At 51.5% G+C, this 25471-nt stretch overlaps 5 protein-coding genes across 13 annotated transcripts in view; 2 read left to right on the forward strand and 3 right to left on the reverse strand.

Annotated features, from left to right (window-relative positions):
* The window catches only part of NPR2 (natriuretic peptide receptor 2), a 51009-nt gene extending 49776 nt beyond the window's left edge, over window positions 1-1233 (reverse strand). For 2 of the 4 annotated variants that reach the window (XM_046023425.1, XM_046023423.1), the window contains exon 1: window positions 935-995. The gene's annotated coding sequence lies outside the window, so the exon portion shown is untranslated. Of the gene's footprint in view, window positions 1-934; window positions 996-1166 lie in introns of those variants that run through there. The other 2 variants (XM_046023430.1, XM_046023426.1) reach the window with 2 other exon arrangements.
* Window positions 1234-3356: 2123 nt separating this feature from the next.
* Window positions 3357-4382, forward strand: LOC123953302 (microseminoprotein, prostate associated). Its single transcript, XM_046023442.1, has 3 exons — window positions 3357-3486; window positions 3711-3819; window positions 4202-4382. Exons 1-3 carry the CDS (start codon window positions 3357-3359, stop codon window positions 4380-4382), a joined length of 420 nt encoding a protein of 139 aa, XP_045879398.1.
* Window positions 3892-8455, reverse strand: RGP1 (RGP1 homolog, RAB6A GEF complex partner 1). 4 transcript variants are annotated; one of them, XM_046023437.1, is made up of 9 exons: window positions 8331-8455; window positions 7624-7758; window positions 7109-7245; window positions 6716-6799; window positions 6462-6611; window positions 6047-6193; window positions 5726-5853; window positions 5326-5515; window positions 3892-4832 (listed from the first exon to the last, which is right to left on the reverse strand). In XM_046023437.1, exons 2-9 carry the CDS (start codon window positions 7737-7739, stop codon window positions 4609-4611), a joined length of 1176 nt encoding a protein of 391 aa, XP_045879393.1. In that variant the 5' UTR covers window positions 7740-7758; window positions 8331-8455; the 3' UTR covers window positions 3892-4608. The 4 variants fall into 4 exon arrangements, with proteins under 4 accessions (XP_045879393.1, XP_045879397.1, XP_045879394.1 ...); XM_046023441.1 differs by lacking the exon at window positions 8331-8455 and adding an exon at window positions 8111-8164; XM_046023438.1 differs by lacking the exon at window positions 8331-8455 and adding an exon at window positions 8089-8188 and having other exon boundaries at window positions 3894-4832.
* On the forward strand, window positions 8364-20090 carry GBA2 (glucosylceramidase beta 2). 2 transcript variants are annotated; one of them, XM_046023432.1, is made up of 17 exons: window positions 8364-9145; window positions 12673-12764; window positions 13059-13218; window positions 15343-15561; window positions 15858-16092; window positions 16298-16400; window positions 16560-16713; window positions 16805-16930; window positions 17132-17304; window positions 17538-17642; window positions 17848-17955; window positions 18059-18210; window positions 18338-18444; window positions 18595-18737; window positions 18816-18931; window positions 19026-19217; window positions 19496-20090. In XM_046023432.1, exons 1-17 carry the CDS (start codon window positions 8811-8813, stop codon window positions 19787-19789), a joined length of 2814 nt encoding a protein of 937 aa, XP_045879388.1. In that variant the 5' UTR covers window positions 8364-8810; the 3' UTR covers window positions 19790-20090. The 2 variants fall into 2 exon arrangements, with proteins under 2 accessions (XP_045879388.1, XP_045879389.1); XM_046023433.1 differs by having other exon boundaries at window positions 8373-9145; window positions 13059-13174; window positions 15853-16092.
* Window positions 19947-25468, reverse strand: CREB3 (cAMP responsive element binding protein 3). 2 transcript variants are annotated; one of them, XM_046023434.1, is made up of 9 exons: window positions 25068-25468; window positions 24633-24780; window positions 24489-24556; window positions 24289-24378; window positions 22410-22516; window positions 22231-22299; window positions 20795-20879; window positions 20620-20704; window positions 19947-20542 (listed from the first exon to the last, which is right to left on the reverse strand). In XM_046023434.1, exons 1-9 carry the CDS (start codon window positions 25455-25457, stop codon window positions 20226-20228), a joined length of 1359 nt encoding a protein of 452 aa, XP_045879390.1. In that variant the 5' UTR covers window positions 25458-25468; the 3' UTR covers window positions 19947-20225. The 2 variants fall into 2 exon arrangements, with proteins under 2 accessions (XP_045879390.1, XP_045879391.1); XM_046023435.1 differs by having other exon boundaries at window positions 24884-25200.
* Window positions 25469-25471: the final 3 nt, after the last annotated feature.

Consider the following 25471-nt stretch of genomic DNA (forward strand, 5'->3'; position numbering starts at 1 on the left):
ACCTGATATGGAAGTCTTCATTTACAGGTTCTGGCTCGCCAAGGCCTACACTGGCGCTGCGCTCCTCCAGCACTCCAGTACACCTCGCTCTCGCTCCGCAGCCCCGCAATCCGCCCCTCCCTGGGCCACACCACCTCGCCCACTTGCCGTTTTGCCCCTGAGCCCCTTTCCCTCCCCACCGCCAGCTCTCTGGGACCTTCTCCCTGCCCCCAAGAGATTCTCCCAGGGGACGTTCCCGGCCAGCCTCCATTCAGTCGCAGGCTCTGTATTCGGTGTCTGACAGGGGTTTCAAGCCAGGGGTGAAAATGGGACCTGGACCCCGCAGGACCCCCTCCCCGCTTAACTCCCCGGCACTTCAGTGACCCTCCTGGGGCTCCCTCCCACCCAGCCACCTTCAGGGGCTCCAGCCACCCAAATCTCCCCACCGCAGCGGGTCCCTCCTATCCGGCGACAGGCAGCGGGGGTCGGCAGTGACTCACCGGAGGGCCAGCGGCCGGAATACGCTCACTTCCTCTCCACGCGCACCTGCCGGGCCCCGCTGGAGCGCCGCCCGGCCGGGCCTCCGGCGGATGTTTTTTCTGTCCCCGCGCTCGCAGGCAGTGCGCGCCAACCGCCGCCTCCCGGCCGCTCCACACCCCCCCCCCCCCCGCAACTGGCACCCCCAACCACCGCTGCCCCAGGAATCATAGAATTGGGCCCTAACCACTGACATCCCCAACAGACAAGCGCACACACACAGAGCAACCACAAGCGTGGCCTCCAGCCCCACACGCAGCTACAGAAACGCACACTTGAGCGCACCCACCAGCTGGAACGCAAGTGGGTTCAACCAACACCTTCCAGACACCCACAGCCCCACAACTTCTGAGAGAGGGATCCTGGCTCAGCCCCAGCCTTTCTTTCCAGAAGCCCCTACTCCTGCCCATAAGCCTACCTTCTCTTCATTACAGGCGGCTCTCACTTCTGTCCCCATTACCTCACACACCAATCCCCATTGGGCCCCCTTTGCCTTCCAGCATCATCACCACCTTCAGGCTTCCTAGCTTCCCAGTCGTGCCTGCCCCCTACTGGGTTGGTTCTAGGTTGCAGGAGCAAAAGACTGGTCCAGACTTCCAGGGTGTCAGCATGTCCCCCTTCCCCAGAAAGGTAGCAGCAGAGCTACTGACCACTGACAAGACTTCTGGGCCCTTGTGCTAGAAAGCCTTCTCATCCATCTCCTCCAGCCAAGAGAGCAATCCAGGGCCATGCCTCCCACATGCCAGCCTACGTCAGAGCACCCTGCTTCAACCACTAAGTCTTCTTTTTTCTCTCAGTACTCCTCCGAAATAGAAAGGTATCAGACCTGACTAGGGTGAACATGTGGTACAACTGGCATCTCCATCCACTTAAGCTATCTGCTTGGAAGAGGACAGACAGGCAATCTGAGGTGGATGGATAAAGTTGTGTTTCTGAATGGTGAAGAGGTCAGGCAGGGTGGCCCTCTAAAAAGGTCAGCTGGAAGTATTCGTATCTGATCCGCTGGGTGACAGGGAATGGGAGTCTTGCAGTAAAAGGGGCTGGAGAAGGGTGCCTGGGTGGCTCAGTGGGTTGGGCCTCTGTCTTCGGCTCAGGTCATGATCCCAGGGTCCTGGGATCAAGCCCCGCATCGGGCTCTCTGCTTAGCAGGGAGCCTGCTTCCCTTCCTCTCTCTACTTGTGATCTCTTTCTGTCAAATAAATAAATAAAATCTTTTTTTTTAAAAAAAAAGGGGGACTGGAGACTCATAAGGAAAAATAGAATGTCAAAGTGATTGGAGTAGGAGGGGAGTCACTCGGATAGGGTCTTTGGAGTGTGGCAGACTGAGAGAGAGGGGCCATTAGTAGCAAAGAGATGGCCCCCATTAGAGTGGTCAGAAGAACTTGAGAGTTCACATGAGTGGGGATGGACAGCAATGGATCAGAATCCTAACATGAAAAGCTAGAGCTCCGAAGTTAGCTGGAAGGATAAGAAATGACACCCCTTCCCAGGGCAGAAGTGAGGGGACTGAGCTAGGAAAAGTGGGTTTATCAGCAACACTGGAGGTGGTAAGGGTGATATGGAACACAACTGCGAAAAGGGTAGAAGTCTGTGGTAGGAGACCACAGCCCCTAACAGAAGCCCTCAGCTATGCAGAGCTGCTCAATGTGATTTAAACAAAGGACTGTACCCATTTTGTCTCTGAACTCTAGCACCAATCACAGCAGCTATTATTTTCTGGTGGCCATGTGGCAGGGACAGTACTAATACCATTACATGTGTTACCTCATTGAAAGCCTCTCAACAACCCTGAGTTAGTATTACTATCCCAATGTAAAGATAAGGAAACAGGTTTTAGAGATGTGTAGTAGTTTGCCCAAGGTCACACAGTCTTAAGTAGAATCAGGATCTGAATTCAACTAGTCTGATTCTATAACCTATGCTCTTAACCACCCACCTTGGGGGTCTCTAGAACCTGCAGGAGGATGTCAGAGGATTCCTCAATTCTCATTCCATAATGTACAAGAGGAAAGCGGCATACCTCTGTGAAATGAGTGACTTGTATATCACCTGGGTATTTGAAGACATTCCTCTTTGAAAGTACCACCCCTAGCTATGGGAAGATCGTGTATCTACTGTGTGTTTGGAGAACAATGTATCCTCAGGATGCCTGTGGAAGACACCTGCCTCCCCATCTCTGAGGGGCAGCCATGTCTCTAGGATACTTCTGGGAGATTCTGCCGTAGGGTCTGAGAGAAATATTCTGCGCTCCAGGTGCCTGTTCGCTCTCCTGGAGCCTCTGGCTGTTGCACCCTACTGCAGCTCCTTGGTTTGGCTCGGGCACAGGATTAGCCATCCCCAGGAAATGCCTCCCTCCGGTCCAGGCAAGGATCCCAGCACACACACCCCTGGAGTGTGTATGTGTGTTGGGGGCAGGGTGGAATGCTTCCTTCTCTCCAGGTCAGGGAAGAGATGTGGGGACCACCTGGGGGCCCTCACCCCTCCCACCTCCTTGCTGGGGAAGTGCCCAGTCCAGTGCCCCTTCCATGGCCACCTCCCTCCCTCTAGCTGTGCCGGGGCATGAATCAGCTCTCACAGCTTGTTAAAGCTGGACCTCTTGTTTTCATGCCCTCACCTCAGGAAACAGAATTACAGCTTTTCCAGCTCTACTCAGCAGGGGGCCAGGGTCCTCACTTTATAAACATCCCCAAGCCTTTGAGAGCAGAGGGCACGGAGATGGTGTGAGACAGAAGCCCAGGGGAGAAAGACAGAAACTAAGACCGAAGGAGAAAAACAAAGAAAAGCCAGAGACAAGACCAGAAGAGAGACCAAGAAGGGATCGCGAGGGCTGTGCTACAGGAATGACCCTAAGGATGCTCTGGGCTGGACAGGCGAAGGGGGTCCTGGGAAGCTGGGGGATCATCTACTTGGTGATCTCTCTGCTCCTCCAGCAGCCAGGAGTCCACAGCAAGTGCTACTTTCAAGCTCAAGGTAAAGCTGGGGGAGGCATTAGGGAAGGACAAGGACAGAGGGAGCTGGGGCGAGGGGGCTTAGAGATGATCCTCTACCAGAATACCCAGACTCCCTCCAGCTTGGAAACAGGAGAGACTAAATATGAGGGCAATATGCACTTACTTTCTCCCATTCCAGACCACAAGTGATTCTGTCGGCCACTACCAATCCCCAACACACTAACATTTCCTGTTCTTCCCTAGCCCCCTGCCACTATGAAGGGAAATATTTTACCCTGGGTGAGTCTTGGCTCCGCAAGGACTGTTTCCATTGTACCTGTCTGCATCCCGTCGGTGTGGGCTGCTGTGACACGTGAGTGATCGAAGACAGCCAGAGAGAATGATTCTGACATGAGTGACTAAGGGCTGGCCAGGGTGTAACCAGATTGCTGTGATGTGAGAACGAACAGAACAGAGGTACGAGGCAGGCTGAACCTGAAGTTACCAACAAGACTTTGAGAGATAAGGCTGCAGGCTACAGAGTGAGGGATGTAGGGGTGGGTCTGGAGGGGAAATATTTCTGCTGTGAAATGAAAAAATCCATATATGGTAGATGAGAGCTTGGCTAGGGGGACCAAGAGGACACTAAAGATATGGGAAAGATATGAGAGGAATGCTGGCAGAGAGAAGTGTGGGGCAGGGATAAAGGTGGCCCTTCACTGTGCTGACTCCTTTCCCATCCTTTGGTTCCCCAGGTCCCAGCATCCCATCGACTTCCCCGCAGGCTGTGAGGTTCGTCAGGAGGCAGGAACCTGCCAATTCTCCCTGGTGCAAAAATCTGACCCTCGGCTGCCCTGCAAAGGGGGAGGGCCTGACCCAGAATGGGGTTCAGCTAACACTCCTGCTCCTGGGGCTCCTGCTCCCCACTCCAGCTAAACTCAACTGATCACCCTTCTGCTGACTGCCCACTGCTGCTGCCACTTCCAGGGAAACCACTAGCAGCTGCCAATTTATTCTGAATAAATAAATTAATGCTACAGCTGAAAGCCTGCCTCTCGTTGTCCGTGCCATTGGACCCCACGTGGGAAAAATGGACCCTACTAGAGTCCAGGTGCTGAGTTCTCAGTATCCTGAAGAAAGATAGTGTCACGGTGAGCCAGTTTCAGATGGTTATGGTGCTGGTGCTGGGGCCTGGGGCTGCATATGAGGCCAGGGTAGGGCTTGTGGGCAGCACCTTGATGGGGAGGTCCCAGCTGAAGGTGTCCACGGGCACTTGCTCAGGCCCTGTCCAGGTGACAGGCTCAGGCTGTTCCAAAGGAGGTAGGAGCACCAAACCTGGTTCTCGTGATGTTACAAATTCAAAATGCAATCGCCACTTCAGGGACACTGTGGAAAAAAAAGATAAAGGCAGAGGCATTAGAAGCCAGGAGTAAAAACGAGTTCAGGATGTGGTTAGTGAATGAGAAAAAAAAGCAGTATTCGGGAAGAGGAGGAAAAGCCACAGGGCTAGGATCAAGAGTTTCTCTAAAGATATCTGTTAACCAGAAATGTGAGAATCAGGATAGCAAGGTCAAGCACCTGATAACCATAGCATGGGACAGTCAGGACTTGGGAGCTTGACATAAACATGCTAGAGCATCAGAGATCAATGTGCCACAGGGTCACAGCGGGCAGGGGAAGAAAGAACACCCACAAAGCTCTTAAAAGTTTAAGTGTCAGTGCATCTAGGAAATAGGCTGAAGGTCAGAGAAAGTGTTAAGGGTCAAAGGCTGGGTGTGGGTATGGCCAGGAGTTTGTTAGGAATCAGGACCCATTACCCATTCCAGAGAAATAGGGCATTTTACTCTCTCCCCCCCTCCGATAACGATCAGGATCTCACCAATGGCTGTGCAGAAGCCTGGGGTGGAGCTGAGAGGGATGGGGAGGGAGAAGCTGGTTCTGGTTGTATGCAGGCAGGACTCCTGGTGCCGGGCATGAGTCACATGAGATACGGAGGGGACACCCCCCGTCCTGCGGCGCCTCTGGTACTCAGGCTGTACACACTCCTCAGTCTGTAAGCTTACTGAAAACTGGGAGCAAGAAGAGAAGTGGGTGCTAGCAGGCACTGCAAAGTGCGGACTCTAGATGAGAGGCTTGAGCCCAACCTCAAGCTTTTTTACCAAGAGGACCCTGGGTGACCACACTCTTCACTTCTATATACCACCCCTCTTTATGCAGGCCCTTCTCCTTCCTCCCTAGCCCTCCAAGCCCAGCACCCCAAAAGCCCCTTTCCTTCTCACCTGCAAACAAGCTACAGTTCCTTCCCCTAAGTTTAAGGTCCCCACCACATCCTCGCCGAGTCTGTATACAGATTTGAAGATGCCAAATGTCCCAACTTTTCCTCGGCCATCACTGATATTGTATAGATCTGGGGAGAATGGGACACTATAAGCGTGGAGTCCACACTGGAGCGTATCAAGGGCTGGGAGCCAGAGGCCAAGGTGGGGCTTTTCATCATAATGTGGGATATCAGTGAGTCCTTAGAAGTATGGGCAATTAGGAAAATCTGTAATACTATGGGAGGATTGGGGGGGGGGGGGCAATTGTGAAAGGATTCTCACGGAGGCTGCGGCAAGATGTGGCAGCCATGAGACGCTCCCCAGCCAGCTCAGCTATCCATGAATCCTTCTTCCCACCTTCATCCTCTTCCAGGAATGGACTAGATGGGGCTACGGCCTCATCCTGGGGAAACCGGACATCTTGAAGGCCTACAGAGAGAATGAGCAGAAAATAGTGCTAGGAGGGAATGGACAGTAGAGATTAGGTTTTAGACTCCAACCTGAAGGCTGAAGGTAATGGGAACCATACCCCAGGTACTTAACTTATTGTCCAGAACCTCCCTCCCCAACCCCCTTGCACCTTTACTGAGACCAGAAGCCTTTCTCCAGCCCCCCACTCATAAGCCCTCTTTAGATCATTTCTGCTTTGGTGAGGCTTTTCCCCAGCCCTGGATTTCCTTCAGAAATCCTTACTTACCCGTCAGCACAAGAACCCTCAGAGGAACCCTGAGTAAAGTGATGGGTGAGTTGACACGCTGGCAGCCAATGGTCAGTTTGTAGACATACTTGACTGACTGACCCCGAAAGGAGGGTGGTCCCTCTATGGGCAGCACTTCACTGTAGGAGTCTGGTTGGGAAGTAGTAGTCAGGGCAGCCAGAGGCAGCCAGAGAAGTCCTCCCTCCAGGAGCTTTAGAAGGCAATCCAGGGGTGGGGAGGAGGCAGTCACTCACATGATTTGGACTCTCCAGGATCTAGCCTCAGATCACAGAAAAGGATTTTTGGTGGAGTGGAAAGGATACACTGACCTCTCTCACCTAAAAGAGATTAAAACAAAACAAAACAAAAACAAACCCTGCAATTTAATGACCCCATTGTCCAGGACTGGATGAAGCTAGCGTAGGAATGGGGGCCACGAGCACTGCCAACAAAGGGTAGACCAAAGTAAGCTACCCCTCTTTTCTTATTGTAAGACAGGATCAGTCTTATACTCCCAACATTAACAAATACATTCCCCCACATTTCCGATATGACAAAGACTAGAAGCACCCTAGAACAATTTAACAAATTCACTCTCCGGTGGCAATGAATCTGCCCCCTTCCAAAGGCAAATGCCCATCTCTAACCTCGGTGCGGCAGAAAGACAGTCTGGCTCTCTGGCTGGACGTCTGGCTGACTGGAATCAGGAGGAGGTAGTGCTACTCGACTCTCACTGGCATGGAACTGGCAGTGGATTTGGGCACTGGCCCAGGCCAGAGCCTCACTATGGGAGGAGGAAAAGAAGGCATCAGAGGGGCGATCCTGACCTCACAAATACTCTCCCAAGCTCGTTAACCCCCTGAGGAGACCAACACCATCAGATGACTGTCCTAGGAGTCAGGGAATCTAGAACCCCAAAGAGAATCCATCAGACAAAGAGAAGTATACTATGGGTAGAAGTGGGAATGGGGGAGAAGAGAGGAAGGGCGTGTGGAGGGCTCTGTCAATCCCATCTTCTGTTAAACAGCCCTTTCTTACAATGAGAACACAATGAGCAAAAAAGTGGTGGCGTAGCTGCACGACAACCTGAGCTCTGGCTTAGCACTATAGATACCAGGTTTTCTCCCAGAAGAACCACCTTCTGCAGTATCTGCATCCCTACCTGGATGCAGAAGTGGCCGTGGGGGGCAGGGGGTTGGTGACCGTCACTACACACTCCAGTGCCTCCCCCGCCAGAAACACAGGACCTCGGCTCAGCTCTGCGACCACTTCAATCATGGCAGCTCCGGAATGAGAACTAGAGGTAAACGGGGTGGAGGAGGGGTCAGAGGTCAGTACCACGGTAGGGAGGGGCGTCTGCGGCGAGCCTGGGGGTGAGGACAGAGGAGACCGGCAGTCACCGCCACGGAGTCTGGGAGAAGCACCTGGATTTGGGATGCGGGAGGTGGATGGAAGTACGGGTAGCAGCTGACTCAGTAAAGGCAGGACTTCGCTCGGGGCCCCAGACCCCCGCCCCTCTTAGCGCCGAGTTAGTTCCCTTACCACCCACCCCCGAACCTCCAAACCGGCCTCCGCCGCCCTCCCACCAGATTCCAGGTCCCAGCCCAAGGCCGCCGCCGCCCGTCACCTCGTGCCCCTAACCCCGGCACCTCTCACGGTCGAAAACGGGGTCTCGGCACACCGAGGCCCTCACCTGCCCACCCCTCCAGAACCCGGCCAAGTGCGTGGCGGCGTCCGCTACAGAGGCGGGACTTCCCTTCAGCCCCCCTTCCCGACCGAGCGCCTTCCGGCCGGAAACGCCCGACCGGCCCAACCGGAAGGGGCCCGGGTTGTCCTTTAGCCTTGGGTCACCTTCCCACGGGCTGGCACCTGGGCGCAGGCGCTGTCCCAGACACCAACCGGCGTCCCACCTAGGGAAGGGCCAGGTGCCACGGCCAGGGGACCAGGCTGAGGCTGCCGAGAGCTCCCAGGCCGGTCCCGGGGGCGGTTCCTTGCGGGCTGGCCCCCGGGGCTCCTCCCCTTTCCGTGGACTCGGTAGCTCTTTGGTCTGGCAAGCTAATCACCGCGGCCCAATGACGACGAGGCCCGACCCTTCCCTCCCAGGACCCAGAAAGACGACCGAGGGGGAGCCCGAGGCGGCTTTATTGCTGTCGCCGCCAACGCCGCTGCAACAACAGCTCCCAAGGCTCCACAGAGACACCAGTTCACCTCGGCTTTCCCCAGCGCCCGGCTCTCCGAGACGACACCTAACTACCACAACCGCCCACATCTGGACTTGGCTGGTATTTTGTACCAAAAGACTCGGGACCAAGGACCATCGAAGTCGTGCGGACCCAGGATCCAGGGAACATGGGAACTGGAGTCCCAGCCTCGGAGCAGACGAGGTGTGCCAAAGGGGATCCACAGGTTTATTGCCCTGAAAATGCTGGAGGCACTGAGGCTGGGCAGGTTACAGACCTCCAGAGCCCTGAAGACAATCGACCCCAAAGTGAGCCGGGCGGCAGCAGTCCGGAGGACTCTGGGCAACTGATGGCATCCTATGAAGGTAAAGCTAAGGGCTACCAGGTGCCTCCCTTTGGCTGGCGCATCTGCTTGGCTCATGAGTTTGCAGAGAAGAGGAAACCCTTTAATGCCAACAACATCTCCCTAAGCAACTTGATAAAGCATCTGGGCATGGGCTTGCGGTGAGTAGATCTCATTGCCTACAGTACATTAGGTTTCACTTTGTTCCAGCACAAGCCTTACAGCAGAGGTGAGAAAGGGTGAGAAAGCAGGTGAGTGCTTTGTCCCAGTCTAGTGGCCCCCAAACCCCAACATATTCTAAGCCTGTGGTTTTAGGAGGTGAGAGTGGGTCACATCTCTGCAACCCCCCTCCTCCCAGTAACTTATCCTCCTAGTAGGAAAGAACAGGAACATCTGGGCCTGTAGTCAGCCTTTCCCATTTAGGCTCCCTCTCACACAGTCCCTCTTATCCAAAGACCGCCCTTTGGTATTTGCTATACTTTGTGGCAAGGTGAGAAAGGATAGTCTGGCTGCTGCAGTGCCGACACAATGTTGTTTTATTCAGGAGGAGGAAGTTCTCAACCCTGATTACCCTGATTACCCTGAGCTGCTGGGGTACTCTCTACCTCATTTAGGCACACATTACGTTTCTTTCCTCGAGCGTTAGCTCCGGGGAGTGGGTTACAGCCTGCCTGCTCTCACCCCAAGGAGAGGGTGTGAGAGGTGCTGTTCACTCTATTCTGGGATAGCCAATCCCTGATAGAAAAAGCAAAGACCTCTGGCCAGAGAGGCAATGCTGTAAGTGTCCCCGGTAATACAGTGTTCCAGAGCCTGCATTGATGCCCTTTCCCCCAAGGGTTACACACACCCCAAGTGCTTACCCTGAGCTGTAGAACTCCTTTAGATCCCTACAGATCCCCTCTGAGTTCAAAAGCTAGTGATGAGGAGCCACGACCTATTAACAGGAACAGGTGGATATGAGAACAGAAAGCATCACCCTGAGGTCATCCTGAGTCAACCCACACTGTAAACACAGCTGGTGAAGGAAGTATAAAGGTTGGAAAATTCAGCCCTTACAGCCTCTAAACGAGGGGATCCTTCCCTCTCTGTCAGTGCTGTAGGGCTGGGCTGGGTAGCCCATTTACCTAACCCCAGCTCTAAGCAGTGGGAAGGGCCTGGCACTGCCTGGGTATCTGGCTCCTTTGCTAGATCCTGTGGGTGGCTTGTACCAGAGAAAAATCATTCCTCCAGGCTACTTCAGAAACTGACTCAGCCTAACTTTGACCCCCAAAGCTTCTGGGTTAAAATAAGATGGAGGGCTAGCGTGCTGAGAGAAGCACATTGGGGTGCATGTGGTAGGGACACTGAGATCAGGAACAGGTAGGCATCCTCGCCCCTCGGTCCCTCACTGTGAGCTGAGTCAGAGGCCTGAAACTGTGCTCAGCCCCCTGGACCTTGGCTCCACATGCCAGGATAGGGTGGACGTCCCCGACACGGGGCTTTTAGAACAGAACGTGGTCCTGCACTGAGGAGAAAGCAGGGGTGAGACAAGGAACAATTCTGAATGATAATTCTTAAATTGGGGCTGACATTATGAAGAAGGCCAAATAGGTCAGGAACGGCCAGTTGCCAAGTTAAGGGAATGAGAGGTGAACCCTAAGAGGAAGTCAGACTGGGGGTCCTCTAATCAGGCATTGCAGCAAGCCAGCATTCTCTTGGCCTCATTGTGGGAAGAACTCCATTTTGATTGCTCTCCCTTCCAGCTAGAGTCCATTGGTTCCTAAGTGTTTATTGAGTGCTTGTTCTATGCAGGATTCTCCTTTGTTCAGCGTATCTCCCTGTCTTGCATTTCTCCCTTGCTGCCCTCATCCCTGCTTCACCCTCCCCTTCCTTCCCCAGTTCTTTCTGGCCTCTTGTTTCAAAGTCCAGTTTACTCTAAAATAGCAGGACTTTATGCCTTCCCTCTTCCTTCCCTTACTCCCAGAATGTATCCTCCCTATTCTGTAATCACATTTCATCTCCCCTTGCTCCTCTTCGTGTTCATCGGTCTAGTGCCCCAGTGCTTGTATAATCATTGTTAAATTCAGCAAATACTTAACCAGCTCCAGACCATGTGCCCTGCCTGTGTTTGAAGCTATGGGTAATCAACTAGTTTTTGTCAATATCCCTTTCCCCATGGAAAGTATGTTAGGCTTACATGAGGAATGCTTAGAAATAACAAGACAGTGTCTGATGGGAGGTCAGATAGTGTATGTACAGGTCACGATCATACCTGACACACATACTCTACTTGATGGCTTTCCCACTTGTTACACCATTTGCTCTTTCAACCATTCCATGAAGTAGGTAGGACAGGAGGTACCCCATCTTGTAGATGAGGAAACTGAGGCTCTGAGGAGTTGCTTACCCCAATTACATGGTTCCAGGTGATATGCTTGAGTGATGGGCATAAAATAGGTGGGTAGGGAGGACAGTGGAATTGGGAGAGTCTGGTGGGGCAAGGGTTGCTTAGTGAAGACCTAGTCTGAATGGGGATTTATAGGGTTTGAGATTAGAAGTTAGGCTGAAATAGATGTCAGAGCCTTAAATCCCAAACAGAATCATTTGTCTATTGGAGTTATGACAAGACCAGGAAAGTGTGGGGATTTTTTTAGGCTTTACTAGGATGTTATGAAAGCGCAGTCTCAGAAAACTTACAGTTTAAACGCTGAACTTTTTAAAAAGACTTAAAAGGATATGCCCCAAAATGTAAATCCTGGTTGTCTACGGGTGGGATTTTTTGCCCTTTCATCTGGTATATTCTACAGATTTTCACCTTTTTTTTTAAGATTTTATTTATTTATTTGACAGAGATCATAAGGAGGCAGAGAGAAGTGGGGTGGAGAGCAGGCTCCCTGCTGAGCAGAGAGCCCGATGTGGGGCTCGATCCCTGGGATCATGACCTGAGTGAAGGCAGAGGCTTTAACCCACTAAGCCACCCAGGTGCCCTCAGATTTTCACCTTTCACAACCAGGAAGAAAAATAGTCATTTTAAAAAAGAAGAAAGTTATCTGAGCGCGCTGTGCCTATTGGGGGTGGCTGTGGTTGGGAAACCAAAACTGGACCTTTCAGCACCTCAAACAAAAGCTCCTGGGCTAAACTCAAGCAGTGGTAGTGGAATTAGAGGTGAGACAAGGTCAGAAAGCTCCTCAGAGGGGAGAAACAAAGACAGTCCCTTGCTGTAAAGTGGGGTGACTGGGAAGAGGAGAGGACTTTGAACTGTGGAGAGATAAAGAGGAGGAGAGATTAGGAAGTGAAGGAAATGGGTCCTCTGCAGACCCATTTAATAAATAAATAAATAAATTCTAAATATTTTTATTTATTTATTTTTAAAATTTTCATTTATTTATTTGATGGAAAGAAGAAGAGCGAGCACGGGTAGGGCGAATGGCAGGCAGAGGGAGAGGGAAAGGCAGGCTCTCCACTGAGCAGGGAGCCCGATGTGGGACTTGATTCCAGGACACTGGGATCATGACCTGAGTCTAAGGTAGACACTTAACGTGTCTGGGATCATGACCTGAGTCTAGGGTAGGCACTTAAGCCATCCTGAGCCCCTCTGCAGACCCATTTAATGGAAGTTACATCTGGGTGCCTAGAGAGAGGCAGGTGACTGCAGCCCAGGAGGTACTGCCTCCCGCCCCTTCCACTCACACTGCCTCTTGCTCCTCAGGTACCTGCAGTGGTGGTACCGGAAGACCCAGGTGGAGAAGAAGACACCTTTCATTGACCTCATCAATTGTGTACCCCTGAGACAGATCTATGGTGAGCCTCACCCCAGCTCTACTCTGCACAGAGAGGGCCCAGCCTCTGGGGCTACTGCAGAGCTAGGCAAAGAGGCTTCCCGCTTAAGCACGTCGCACCACCCCATCGCTGGGGTTTTCTTTCCCCAGCTTTGCTGAGCTATAATTGACACAAAACATCCTGTAAGTTTAAAGTGTACATTGCATTGATATGATATTCCCCTAGTTTTCAGAAAAACTCATCTTTATCGTCTAGAAAGAAATGGGCTTCTTTTTCTCTGCCATACCCCACTAACCATCCTGATTCTACCTCTAGGTTGTCCTTTGGGTGGCATCGGGGGAGGCACGATCACCCGAGGCTGGAGAGGTCAGTTCTGTCGTTGGCAGCTTAATCCTGGAATGTACCAGCACCGGACAGTCATTGCTGACCAAGTAAGAACCAGGAGGTGGAGGAGAGATCCAGAACAATACCCCAGGTCAGGAAGAACCTCTTAGCCCGTGTAGGATGTGGAAGTTAGATGTGCACATGTTCACTCTAAGAAGTATTTTCAGGATGCTTTCCATGTGCCCAGCCTTGTGCTAGGATGTACTAGGAATGAGATACTCCAAGAGCATACATTTCTTAAAAGCATAAACAATCCCAGCACCCCCTGTGCCCTCCATTTCTCTAGTAAATGCCTCTTACGTCCTTCACTGTCCCAGCTTCACTAGCTAATCCAGTACCCAGTCACAGAGGGTGCAAGGAATTCCCAGATCACTTAACCTGGTTGAAAAAGTATTTTGTAGGACCAGAAGGGAAAACAAACCCAAAAGTCTATAAATGCGTGGGGAATAAAGATGTACAGAATACCCACTATTCACCCTGATTTGCCAGCCTTCAGCCAGAGGTCAGCTCCTCTGCTGCTGATCACTCCTCTGGAGGTCTCCCTCCAGAGAGAGACCTGAGACCTGAGAGTCTGGGAAGCCCCTCCTCTCCCAGGCATAACTCTCTAGCCTTTTCCCTTTCTCAGAATCTTAACTTCTTTTCGCTCTATTCGTTCATCACATCTGGGCCTTCAGGTGCCAGAGTCATGTGGTCTGCCTTTCATCATCATCTCTCCAGCGCCCTCAGAGGTGGAGCTGTCCACCACGTTCCCATTTCCTGTCTGAGGGATGCCTCCAGCTTTCAGCTCATCTTCAAAGAAAAAAATGACTAGCCGACCTTGAGTCCAATTAATGACAATGGCCTTCCTAGTTCAGGTTTACCGGCCCTGCCCAGTGCCCCAAGCTTCCTCTCTGGCTCATCCATTAGGTATCCTGAGGGGAAGTGCCTTCCAGAATCATGACTCTAGAGTTAAAGTAATTACTGCATACTTAACATGTGCTAGAGATTGTGCTATGCATTTTGTACGATATTTAATATTTAAAGACAGTCCTACAAAGTAAGTACCATTATTATGCCCATTTTATAGAGGAGGAAACTAAGATCCAAAGAGATTTTAGTAATACACCCAAGATCATGTGGTTGGCAAAAGGAAGCACGTTGGGATTCAGAACCAGCTTTCGCTGTGGTTAAAAGGCCATGGTCTTAACCATTCTCTACCATTCCAACAACATAAAAAATTATTATATACATACATACATTAAAATGTACATTAAATTAAAACAAAAAATACATTTTGAAGTACAAAAAATTATTTTGAAGCAAGGGAAGAGCTACTAACCCCTTATAGACCCTATGCTACAGAAGCTTATATTTTTATTAGAATGGGACTTTGAGAAAATGGAGACTGTGAGACCACGTAAGAACCAAAATGAGAGGGATAGATAGTACGCTGTGAAAAAAAGGACACTGCTCTAGACTTTACCCATTTTCTCTCTACACATGCCAGCTGTGCCTGTCTCTGGTGGTGGAGATGTAGTAGAGAGGGGGGCCTCAGTGAATTGGAGAGGGCCCTGCCCTCAATGAACCCACAGAGCAGTCAGGGAGTCAGAATGTAAACAAAAACATTATAACATGCTAGACTAGAGAGGTAGGGGGACATACAGGACAATGACTCACTGCTTGAGGATGGAGATGGCATTTGGCCTAGGCTTTGAAGAATGAAAGGTTTCACCAGATGGAGAATGAGCAGGAGCAAAGGCACGAGGAGGAAATGTAGTATGTTCAAGGAACAGTGAGTATTTGACATGATCAGAATATAAGTGCTTGAACAGGTCATGAATATAATGGGCAGGGAGAGGCCAGATCAAGGACCTTGAAAGCCAGGTAGAAGAGGTTAGACTTTAGCCTGAGGGCCATGGGGAGTCACTGAGACATAAATACAGACTAGCATATCTTGATTCGTCTGTAAGAAAGATCATGCTGATACCAGATGGGAAGAGGCAGAGCATAAATACAGAAATGGTGAGGGCACGAAGACCACCACAGTAAGAAGGGAGAGAAAGCCACGGAGAGAGGAGGTAGGACCTGGTGGTGACTCACAGTGTGGGAGAGGGGCTGAGTGGATGAGCGAGGCTGTGGCACAATGATAACTCCTGTAAGCGCAGAAAAGGAAGAGGAGATGAGTTTGAGGTGCCTGTGGTTACCCCATCCCAGCGTATCTGCCTTCTTGGTTTAGTTCACAGTTTGCTTGCGTCGGGAGGGGAAGACTGTGTACCAGCAAGTCCTGTCCGTGGAGCGCCCAAGTGCCCTGCACAGCTGGAACTGGGGCCTGTGTGGGTACTTTGCATTCTACCACGCCCTCTATCCCCGAGCCTGGACTGTCTATCAGCTTCCTGGCCAGAATGTCACCCTCACCTGTCGCCAGATCACACCCATCTTGCCCCATGACTACCAGGTGAGGCTCCCACTGTGTTTCCTCCATTGCCCTCCCTTCCCTGAGATCTATCTCTGCTGTAAATTCCACAATCTGTGAAAGAGAGGGGACTGGAACATGACATCATGCTGGTTTTCCAGGACCTCCACTCAGTGGTAAGACAGCCTGCCTGGGAATATGGGGAGATGCAAGTGGAAACTAAAGAGAGTCCCCTGGGGGCAGGGGTAGTATTTGACCCATGTCCTGGGTGTGGAGGAGTGGGACCAGGAGGAGCTACACTGGGACCGTCTGAGTATGATCTTTTGCTCCCAGGACAGCAGCCTACCTGTAGGAGTCTTTGTGTGGGATGTGGAAAATGAAGGGGACGAAGCCCTAGATGTGTCCATCATGTTCTCCATGCGGAATGGACTGGGGGTTGGAGATGATGCCCCTGGGGGATTGTGGAATGAGCCCTTCTGTCTGGAGCGTGATGGGGAGACTGTGCAGGGGCTGCTGCTGCATCATCCAACCCCTCCAAATCCCTACACGATGGCTGTGGCTGCGCGGCTCACGGTACGTTCCAGCCTACTCTAGACCTTAGCCCCCACGCCCTTCCCCTCAACCTGGCCCGAGTGCACCCCATCCCTGAGTCCCGTCCTCACTACCGCCCTTAAGCCTATAGAACTTGGAGGTGGGAATTACAGCGGGCACTGGAGAGGTAGCCCGAAGCCAGTGTACTCATGGAGCTTCCCCTGAGTGTTAACCCTAACCCTAACAGGCGGACACCACGGTAACCCACATCACAGCCTTTGACCCTGACAGCACTGGGCAGCAGGTGTGGCAGGATCTACTTCAAGATGGACAGCTGGACTCCCCCGCTGGTGATGGGGGGATCTGATAGGGAGGTGTGGGAAGAGAGGTTGTCCCTGTCTTGGGAGGAGGGGTGAGAGACCTGGTAACAAGTAGGCTTTATTTTCCCTTATCAGGGATCCCTGGGACTGAAGGGGGTGCTATGCCGATTTTTCTTGTGCTTCTCTCAGGCCAGAGCACCCCCTCGCAGAAAGGAGTAGGCATCGCTGGGGCTGTGTGTGTTACAGGCAAGCTGCCACCTCGAGGCCAGTGCCGCCTGGAGTTCTCACTGGCTTGGGATATGCCCAGAATCATGTTTGGAGCTAAGGGCCAGGTCTACTACAGGTGAAGGGACCGAGAGAGTACAGGGATCCAAGGTGCCAGAGCTCTGACCTAGAACCCCAGTTCTCATTTTTCCCCTTTCTTTCCATCCCAGGCGGTACACAAGGTTCTTTGGCCGCGATGGTAATGCAGCACCCTCCCTTAGCCACTATGCCCTGTGCCGATACGTAGACTGGGAAGAGAAGATCTCAGCTTGGCAGAGCCCAGTATTGGATGACAGGTGCCAGTGGGGCTGATCTCTTGCCTTTCTCCCGGGCACTCACTCCAGCTGGGATTCCTTGGTTCAGTCTTCACCCACCACAGTCAGCAGAGTTGGGCTGGAATTCACTTGGTGCCCCCTGCTCTGCAGAACTCCAGAATCCTTCCCTTCCTAAGAGTTCCACACTCTAATAAATTAGACCATTCCCTCCTGACTCCTCAGATCCTTGCCTGCCTGGTACAAATCTGCGCTGTTCAATGAACTGTACTTCCTGGCTGATGGAGGCACAGTATGGCTGGAAGTTCCCGAGGACTCCCTACCGGACGAGCTGGTCGGGAGCATGTGTCAGCTCCGCCCCATCCTCCGGGAATATGGTCGATTTGGCTACCTTGAAGGTACGAGTTGCTGGTAGGCTGCAGTATGGCAGGCCATAACCATGGGCCAGTTAGTGCCCTACCACAAGCCAGGATGGTGGGTTTTGCCTACCCCGAGGGACTGGTTGGGATGAGGGAGTAAGTGGCAGCTGTGGGCTAGGCTGGTGCCCCAACCCCAATTCCAGGACAAGCCAGGGAGGGGAACTGAAGGGGAAGCAGGAATTCTGGCAAGTGTATCTCCCTCCTTTCTCCAGGCCAGGAATATCGCATGTACAACACATATGACGTCCACTTTTACGCTTCCTTTGCCCTCGTCATGCTCTGGCCCAAACTTGAGCTCAGCCTGCAGTATGACATGGGTGAGGGTCCCTTTTGTGCCCCCTCTGCCCTCTTAGCCCACCACACCCCTGAATCTTTGTGGTCCCTCAGATTGTCCCCACCCTCCTCTATACCCAACATATCTGCATCCTGCTTACTGGTTCCCCTCTAGGGTCATAAACAGTTCTGAGCCCCACTTCATGTCTGCCCATTCTCTGCCCCCACCTTGTGTGTCTGCTCCCCCAGCTCTGGCTACACTCAGGGAGGACCTGACACGGCGACAGTACCTGATGAGTGGGGTAATCGCACCTGTGAAAAGGAGGAACGTCATCCCCCATGATATTGGGGATCCAGGTAAAAGTTCTTCCACCCCCCAGTTTGCATCCCTTTCTCAACCTTTATACTCTCTACTCTACCCCCTCAATGCAAATCAGTCAGGTTTCCTCCCCTCCTACAGATGACGAGCCATGGCTCCGAATCAATGCATATGTGATCCACGATACTGCTGACTGGAAGGACCTAAACCTGAAGTTCGTGCTGCAGGTTTATCGAGACTACCACCTGACGGGCGACCAGGGCTTCCTGAGAGACATGTGGCCTGTGTGTCTGGTAAGACATGCATGTGCCATGGCCAGCGTGCCAAGGGCATGACTGGTGTCTGGGGGAAAGCCCAGCTGGCTAGTGTTGTCTCTCTTTAGCATTCATCTAGGTCTTCAGTGTCTTGGTCCCTCTCTAGGCTGTGATGGAATCTGAAATGAAGTTTGACAAGGACCAAGATGGACTCATTGAGAATGGAGGCTATGCAGACCAGACCTATGATGGATGGATCACCACAGGCCCCAGGTTGGGGGGTAGGGATTTCCAGGGTGCCTCAGGTGGGGAACTGGGCACCAGGGAATTGTAGGCTCAAGGAAGAATGACTCATTGCTTGTTATGTTGCACGGGAGTGGCTGGAACTGCCAATCTGACCCCCAAACCTGTGTCCCTGATCAGTGCTTACTGTGGAGGACTCTGGCTGGCAGCTGTGGCTGTGGTGGTCCAGATGGCTGTTCTGTGTGGGGCAAAGGACGTCCAGGATAAGTTTTCTTCCATCCTTAGACGGGGCCAAGAAGCCTATGAGAGACTACTGTGGAATGGTGAGTTGGAGGACCCTAAGGAGTCCCAAGGCAGCTCTGGGGACACAAGGAACATTATTTTGTCTTCCTGCACCCCAGGCCGCTATTACAACTATGACTGCAGCCCTCAGCCTCAGTCTTGCAGCATCATGTCTGACCAGTGTGCTGGCCAGTGGTTCCTGAGGGCCAGTGGTCTAGGAGAAGGAGACACTGAGGTGAGAAAGACTAGCAGGAGGAGCCAGAAAGGTGAGTTTTTCCTGGAGGTGGGAAGCAAATCTAAGAAACCGTAATTCTGCCTTTGCCCCTCAGGTATTTCCTACCCGACACGTGGTCTGTGCTCTCCAGACAATCTTCGAGTTCAATGTCCGAGCCTTCGCAGGAGGAGCCATGGGGGCTGTGAATGGGATGCAGCCCCATGGTGTCCCTGACAGATCCAGTGTCCAGTCTGATGAAGTCTGGGTGGGTGTGGTCTATGGGCTGGCAGCCACCATGATCCAGGAGGTAATACACCGCCTTTCCATTTCTCCACCATCTGTAACTTGGGCTGGCAAACTTCCTCAGCCATCATACTTCTGTAGGGCCCTACCCACCTGGAAAGCTTCTCCTTTCCCCGGCATGCCTTCCATTTTCTGCCTTCAGGCTTCTGTCTGTGGGTCAGGTTTATTTCTGCCACTAGCTGGGAACTCCCTAAGGGCAGAGGCCCTGTTGTCTCTATCTGTGCAGCTGAAGTAGCTATTCAGGGATTGCCAAGTAATGTGACTGACATCTCTTTCCTACAGGGCCTGACTTCGGAAGGCTTCCAGACAGCTGAAGGCTGCTACCGAACTGTGTGGGAGCGTCTGGGCCTGGCTTTCCAGACCCCTGAAGCATACTGTCAGCAGCGGGTGTTCCGCTCTCTGGCCTACATGCGGCCACTGAGCATCTGGGCCATGCAGCTGGCCCTGCAGCAGCAGCGGCATAAAAAGGCCTCCAAGCCAGGAGCCCAGCAGGGCACAGGACTGGGCACAGGACTAAGCACAGGGCCTAACCTCAGACCAAAGGAAGCCATGGCAAACCCAAAGGAAGCCCTCTGACTGTGGGAGGGAGGCTCTAACAGCCCAGCCTCCAGCCTGGCCTTTCCTCTTCATCACTCCCCCTACCCTCCAAGTCTCCTGCAACCCTGAGCCACCAAGACAATCATGCTCCTTCCCTTCTCTCCACCCAGTCGGGCCAGTAAAGAGGGGCTGAAGATGACCCAAGCATCAGAATCACTTATTTATTTCTCTCACCCAATCCCCTCACGCATGAAATGTTCAAGGAGGCCAGTTGATTCCCCCGGGCCCATTCATGGGGCGGTAGATTTACATGGATACAAATAAAAGACCCAGAAAGCCAGTTAAGTGTGGTGTGTTTGGACTCTCAGTCTTCCTGACGCAGGACACAGGAGCTCAGGCTAGCCCTCTCCCACCCCTTTCATGTAGACCCAGACTAGGAACCTCAGGCTCTGGCTTAGCCCCCCCATATTCACATCTAGCCTGAATATCTGCCCTGTAAGATAACAGATGTGGGGCTGTGAGTAGGGAGCCATCCCCTACCTCTTGTCAAATTTGCATGCAGGGGAAGGACGGGACCTGGGCAGGGGGACTCTGAGGAAGGGACAGGAAGTGGCAGCTTCAGGGGACGCTCAGCACCAGGAGTCTGAGGCATATGGAAGATCAGGCAGCAAGAGTTGCCAGGAGCCTGGAGCTCCTGGTCTGAGCTGTCCTTCAGTGCCTCTGACTGCAGGGCAGGCAGCTCCAGCTGGTGGGGATCCTCACTGGGGAGGGCACGAAGCTGGCGGGACAACACTATGGAAACAAAGACTCCTCAAGGACTGGCCAGGCTTTCCCTCAGCCCTTCCTGATGGTATTCCCAAACCTCTCACCTCCATGCTCAGGCAGCAGGCTCCCCCTTGTGTCAGAGGAGTACATAGCAGGTACGATGAGCAGACAGAAGGAGAAAAGTAGAACCTGGAGAATGGGAAAAAATGAAGGGTTCTAGGTTGCAGCCCTGTCCCTGCCATCCGAGAAAAGGATCTTTCCTTCCCTCACCATCCTCACCAAGACGCAGGTGCTGGTACTGCTCGTTTTGTTTGATATCTGAACCACCATGGCCTGAAGTCTCCTCAGCTGGTCCAGAAGGGACCTGGAAGAAGAGGGACAGTGAACAGCCCCTGGCCTGGCACCCTGAGATAAACAATGAAATCATCCTGTTAAGGCTGCCCCTCCATCTGTGCAATGAATGATCTCTTCAGTTTTTTATCCTATTTATAAATGGATTCTTCCTCTCTGTGGAAAAAAATGCCTTAAGTTTCTCATTAAAACAAACACCTTTCTGTCTGACCTCATTTAAACTCCTTCGCAAATACCTTCAGGGGTTCTATACTGCCCGCTCAGCTATTTACACAATCCTCACCAGGCATTCGATGTTCTGACTCAACTCAACGTTCAGGTTCATGCCAGACTGCACTATGCCACTTTCTTTCTTTTTTTTTTTTTTTTTTTCTGCCATTTTCTTTCTGCCTAGAGTGTTCCCTATCCTGATCCCCACCCCAGAATCCTATCTATCATCAAACGTCATCTGCCCTATGGGGTTTTTCTTTTTTTGTAATTTTTTTAAAATTAATTAGTATTATTTGTTTCAGGAGTACATGTCTGTGACTCATCTGTCTTAGACAATTCACAGCACTCACCATAGCACATACCCTCCCCAATGTCCATTATCCAGCCACCCCATCCCTTCCACCCCCCCCCCCCCACTCCAGCAACCCTCAGTTTGTTTCATGAGATTAAGAATCTCTTATGGTTTGTCTCCCTCTCTGGTTTCATCTTGTTTCATTTTCCCCCCAATGAAGCCTTGCTCCTCAAATTCCACAGATCAGTGAGATCATATGATAATTGTCTTTCTCTGACTGACTTATTTCTCTTAGCATAACACCCTCTAGTTCCATCCACATCATGGCAAATGGCAAGATTTGGGGGTTTTGATGGCTACATAATATTCCATTGTATATAGACACCACATCTTCTTTATCCATTCATTTCTTGAAGGACAACTAGGCTCTTTCCATAGTTTGGCTATTATGGACATTGCTACTATGAACACTGGGGTGCACGTGCCCCTTCGGTTCACTACATTTGTATCTTTGGTGTAAATACCCAGTAGTGCAATTGCTGGGTTGTACAGCAGCTCTATTTTCAACTTTTTGAGGAACCTCCATACTGTTTTCCAGAGTGGCTGCACTAGCTGGCATTCCCACCAACAGTGCAGGAGGGTTCCCTGGGGTCTTTGTTACTCCCTCGTTTCTCTTTCTGAGTACTTAAATTACTAAGTAACTTGTGAATTTGTTCCCTGTTACTGTGAACTTCTTGAAACCAGATCCCCTAAAGGCCAAGCACCAGACCTTGCATGTAGGAGCTGCCCAGTGTGGAGCAGGGGAAAGAGTGAGATGGCATAAAATGGGAGGGAGAAGGGATGATGTTAGGGAGTTACTTACAAATTCTGTTCCTCTAGGAGCTGTACTTTGTTCTGTAGCTCCAGATTCTGAGCTGTATATTTCAAGACCCTGGGGAAATAATAGGATATAGGGATATGGCCTGTATCCCCATTCAAACCCCAGTGCTTCCAACTACCTCTGCTCCTCACCACCCACCCCCATCCCTCTCCCTCTTGTACCTGCTTTCTAAACCTCCCAAATACACCTTCTTCTTCCTGCGGCTCTCTTGAGCAGACTTTTTGTTTCTAATTTTCCTCCGCACTCGTGTCAGAACTTGTTCCTCCATCTAAGGGAACACAGAGAAGAAGTCTCATCAGAAGAACACTGGACCGAAGAGTCAGAATGCAACTAAATTCAATCTTCTTCTTAATGCAGGAATCCCTTCTACAGCTTCCCTGACCAACAGGCACTTGGCTTCTCTCTGAATGCCTCTGAAGGCCAGGGGTTAACATCCTCATGAGCCAGACCATTTTTAACAATTTTATTAATTAAAACAACAGAAACAACACCACCAACACTACCAACACCACTCCCCTTGGGGCACCTGGGTGGCTCAGTTGCTTGGGAGTCTGACTCCTTTTTTTTTTTTTTTTTTTTGAAGATTTTATTTTCTTTTATTCATTTATTTGACAGACAGAGATCACAAGTAGGCAGACAGGCAGGCAAAGAGAGAGGAGGAAGCAGGCTCCCTGCTAAGCGGAGAGCCCAATGCGGGGCTCGATCCCAGGACCCCGGGATCATGACCCGAGCCGAAGGCAGAGGCTTTAACCCACTGAGCCACCCAGGTACCCCTGGGAGTCTGACTCTTGATTTCAGCTCAGGTCATGATCTCAGGGTTGTGGGATCATACTCAGTAGGGAGTTGGCTTGAGATTATTATTCTCTCTCCCTCTCCCTATGCCCCCTACCCCACCCTGCTCGTGCACACAAGCGCAATCTATTAAAATAAAATTTTTAAAAAAATCTTCCTTATCGGGGCACCTGGGTGGCTCAGTGGGTTAAGCCTCTGCCTTCAGCTCAGGTCATGATTTTGGGGTCCTGGGATCAAGTCCCACATCGGGCTCTTTGTTCAGCGGGGAGCCTGCTTCCCCCTTTTCTCTCTGCCTGCCTCTCTGCCTACTTGGGTTCTGTCTGTCAAATGGATAAATAAAATCTTTAAAAAATAATAATAAAATAAAATAAAATCTTCCTTATCCTGACCCAACAAATGATATCTATCAATTGGACTTAACATAGTATCTATCTCTGAGGCCACATAGAATGAATAGAATAAACAGTCTTTATTTTAAGGCACTTAACATTTCTTCAGAGTTAAAAATCTGGGCATATATTTTAACTCCTCACCTTATCTTCTCTCCTTGGGATGGACAGTATCCTCTTAATATCTGTCAAAGATCTGTGTTCAAAACTAGACACTAAGATGTGCTCTGGCCAGTATAAATGATAATAAGACGGTCACTGCCCTTCTAGAGACAACACCTCCATTGATACAGCCTTTGAACCCCACTCACTTTCTTAGTCATCCCCTACTGCTAACTCATCTTATACTTTTAAGAAATTAAAATTCTCTCAACTTTTCTGTACTGTTGATTTCACAACAGTACCAGAATAAGGTGCTTGTAAAGCTGCCTCTCATTGCTTGAAACTTTAAAACTTGGGATTTTATAATTATTTTTGCTATTAGTCCAGCCTCGATGAATTCTAAAACTTAATTCTACCGTTAAGCTATAGGTGGATTTCGATGAGTTCTTTACTGAAATCTAAGCATCAGGGCCCTTTGCTTGTACAGTCCTTTTCAGGTCCCTATACCAATGTTGCACTGATGATTTTGAATTCTTCTTTCTTAAGCGAACACCAAAAGTTTGTATAAACCCCACAAAACCAGGATATGCCTCTGCATCTACCTTATTAACAACAAGTTCCAATTTCCTACTAGCAACAAATGGGCTAAGTTTTCTAACCTCAGTCCGTCCTGAAATAAAATTAACAGAAGCTGGTGCTTGGGACTCAACCCCTGACCCCTCCCCCCAGCTTTCACTCCCACCAATGAGAGTCTTACCTTAGTAAGAGGAAGTGTCCCATGCAGAGTAAGCCCCTCCTTCTCCAACAGCCTCTTCTCCTCATCTGTCAGTATCAGCCTAGCAATTTCCTGGGGTTACCAGGAGGTGGGCAGCAGAGTTGTAAGGGGAGGTCAGAAAGGAAAGTGAATCCGCCCCCACCCCCTGCAATGTGGGAATAATCCCGCCATAAATCAACTACCTGCTCTGCAGGCTCCTCCACACGCAGTGGAGTCGTCTGGGCCCCCTCTTTTCCATAGTTCTCACCATCTGCAAAAGGGAAAGTATAAATAGCCAGGCCCACGAGTCCTCTCCTCCCACCAAACCTCACTTATTTCAGACTCACCTAGATCTATGGAGACATGCTGCTGTGAGAGAGAGTACGTGTGATCATGTAGAACAAGACAGGAATCAGAGGAGCTAAGGTCACTCAACGATGCTGGGGTACTCAGCAGGGAACTCAGGAAATCCTCTGCCTCCCATTCACTCAGCGTCTGCACAGGGTTCAAATTAACAAGCCCTGACCTATTATTACCCACCGCCTCATGAACGCTGTCCCAGCAACCCCGCGCCTCTCGGACTCACAGCCCCACCCACCTCGGAAAGTGGATGCTCGGCCCCCAAATCTCCGCTTTCCTCTAGCAGGAAGTCCAGCAGGTCCTGGTCACCCAAGTCCAACGCCAGTTCCATACCCGGATATCAACGGGAAGGATGGGCAAAAACACAGAAGTTCACCCCACCACCTACTCGCTGCCCTGAACCAGTCGCTCTCAAGACGCACCAGCCACCTAGACCCGATCCTCCGCAACTTCCAACACCACGGAAGTGACGCTCCTACTCCCGAGACATTCCGGGACTTGGAGTTCCCTCTGACGCGGAAGTCGTTTAGCTGCTGCACGCCACGTCCCGGGAGCGACGCAAAAAGAGGGGACGTCCCTGCCTGCCGCCTCACACCCCGGGGGCGGGCATTCTGGGGGACGGGCTCCGTCTTGGCCCCCGGCTGAAAAAGGGGAGGGTGAGAGACTAAAAGGGAACTCAGGCGCTGTTCGAGCATTTGCTCCGGATTGTGCCGCACCCTTGCTTCCTGCCGGGGAGGGGCGGCCTGTCTGAGGCCGGCTCCTGAGCATCGAGTGCTGCGGCCAGAGCAGCTTCCTGCTGCGCCCGCAACCATAGAGCGCGGGCCCA

This window comes from Meles meles, chromosome 11, assembly GCF_922984935.1.
Source record: "Meles meles chromosome 11, mMelMel3.1 paternal haplotype, whole genome shotgun sequence".
NCBI lineage: Eukaryota > Metazoa > Chordata > Mammalia > Carnivora > Mustelidae > Meles > Meles meles.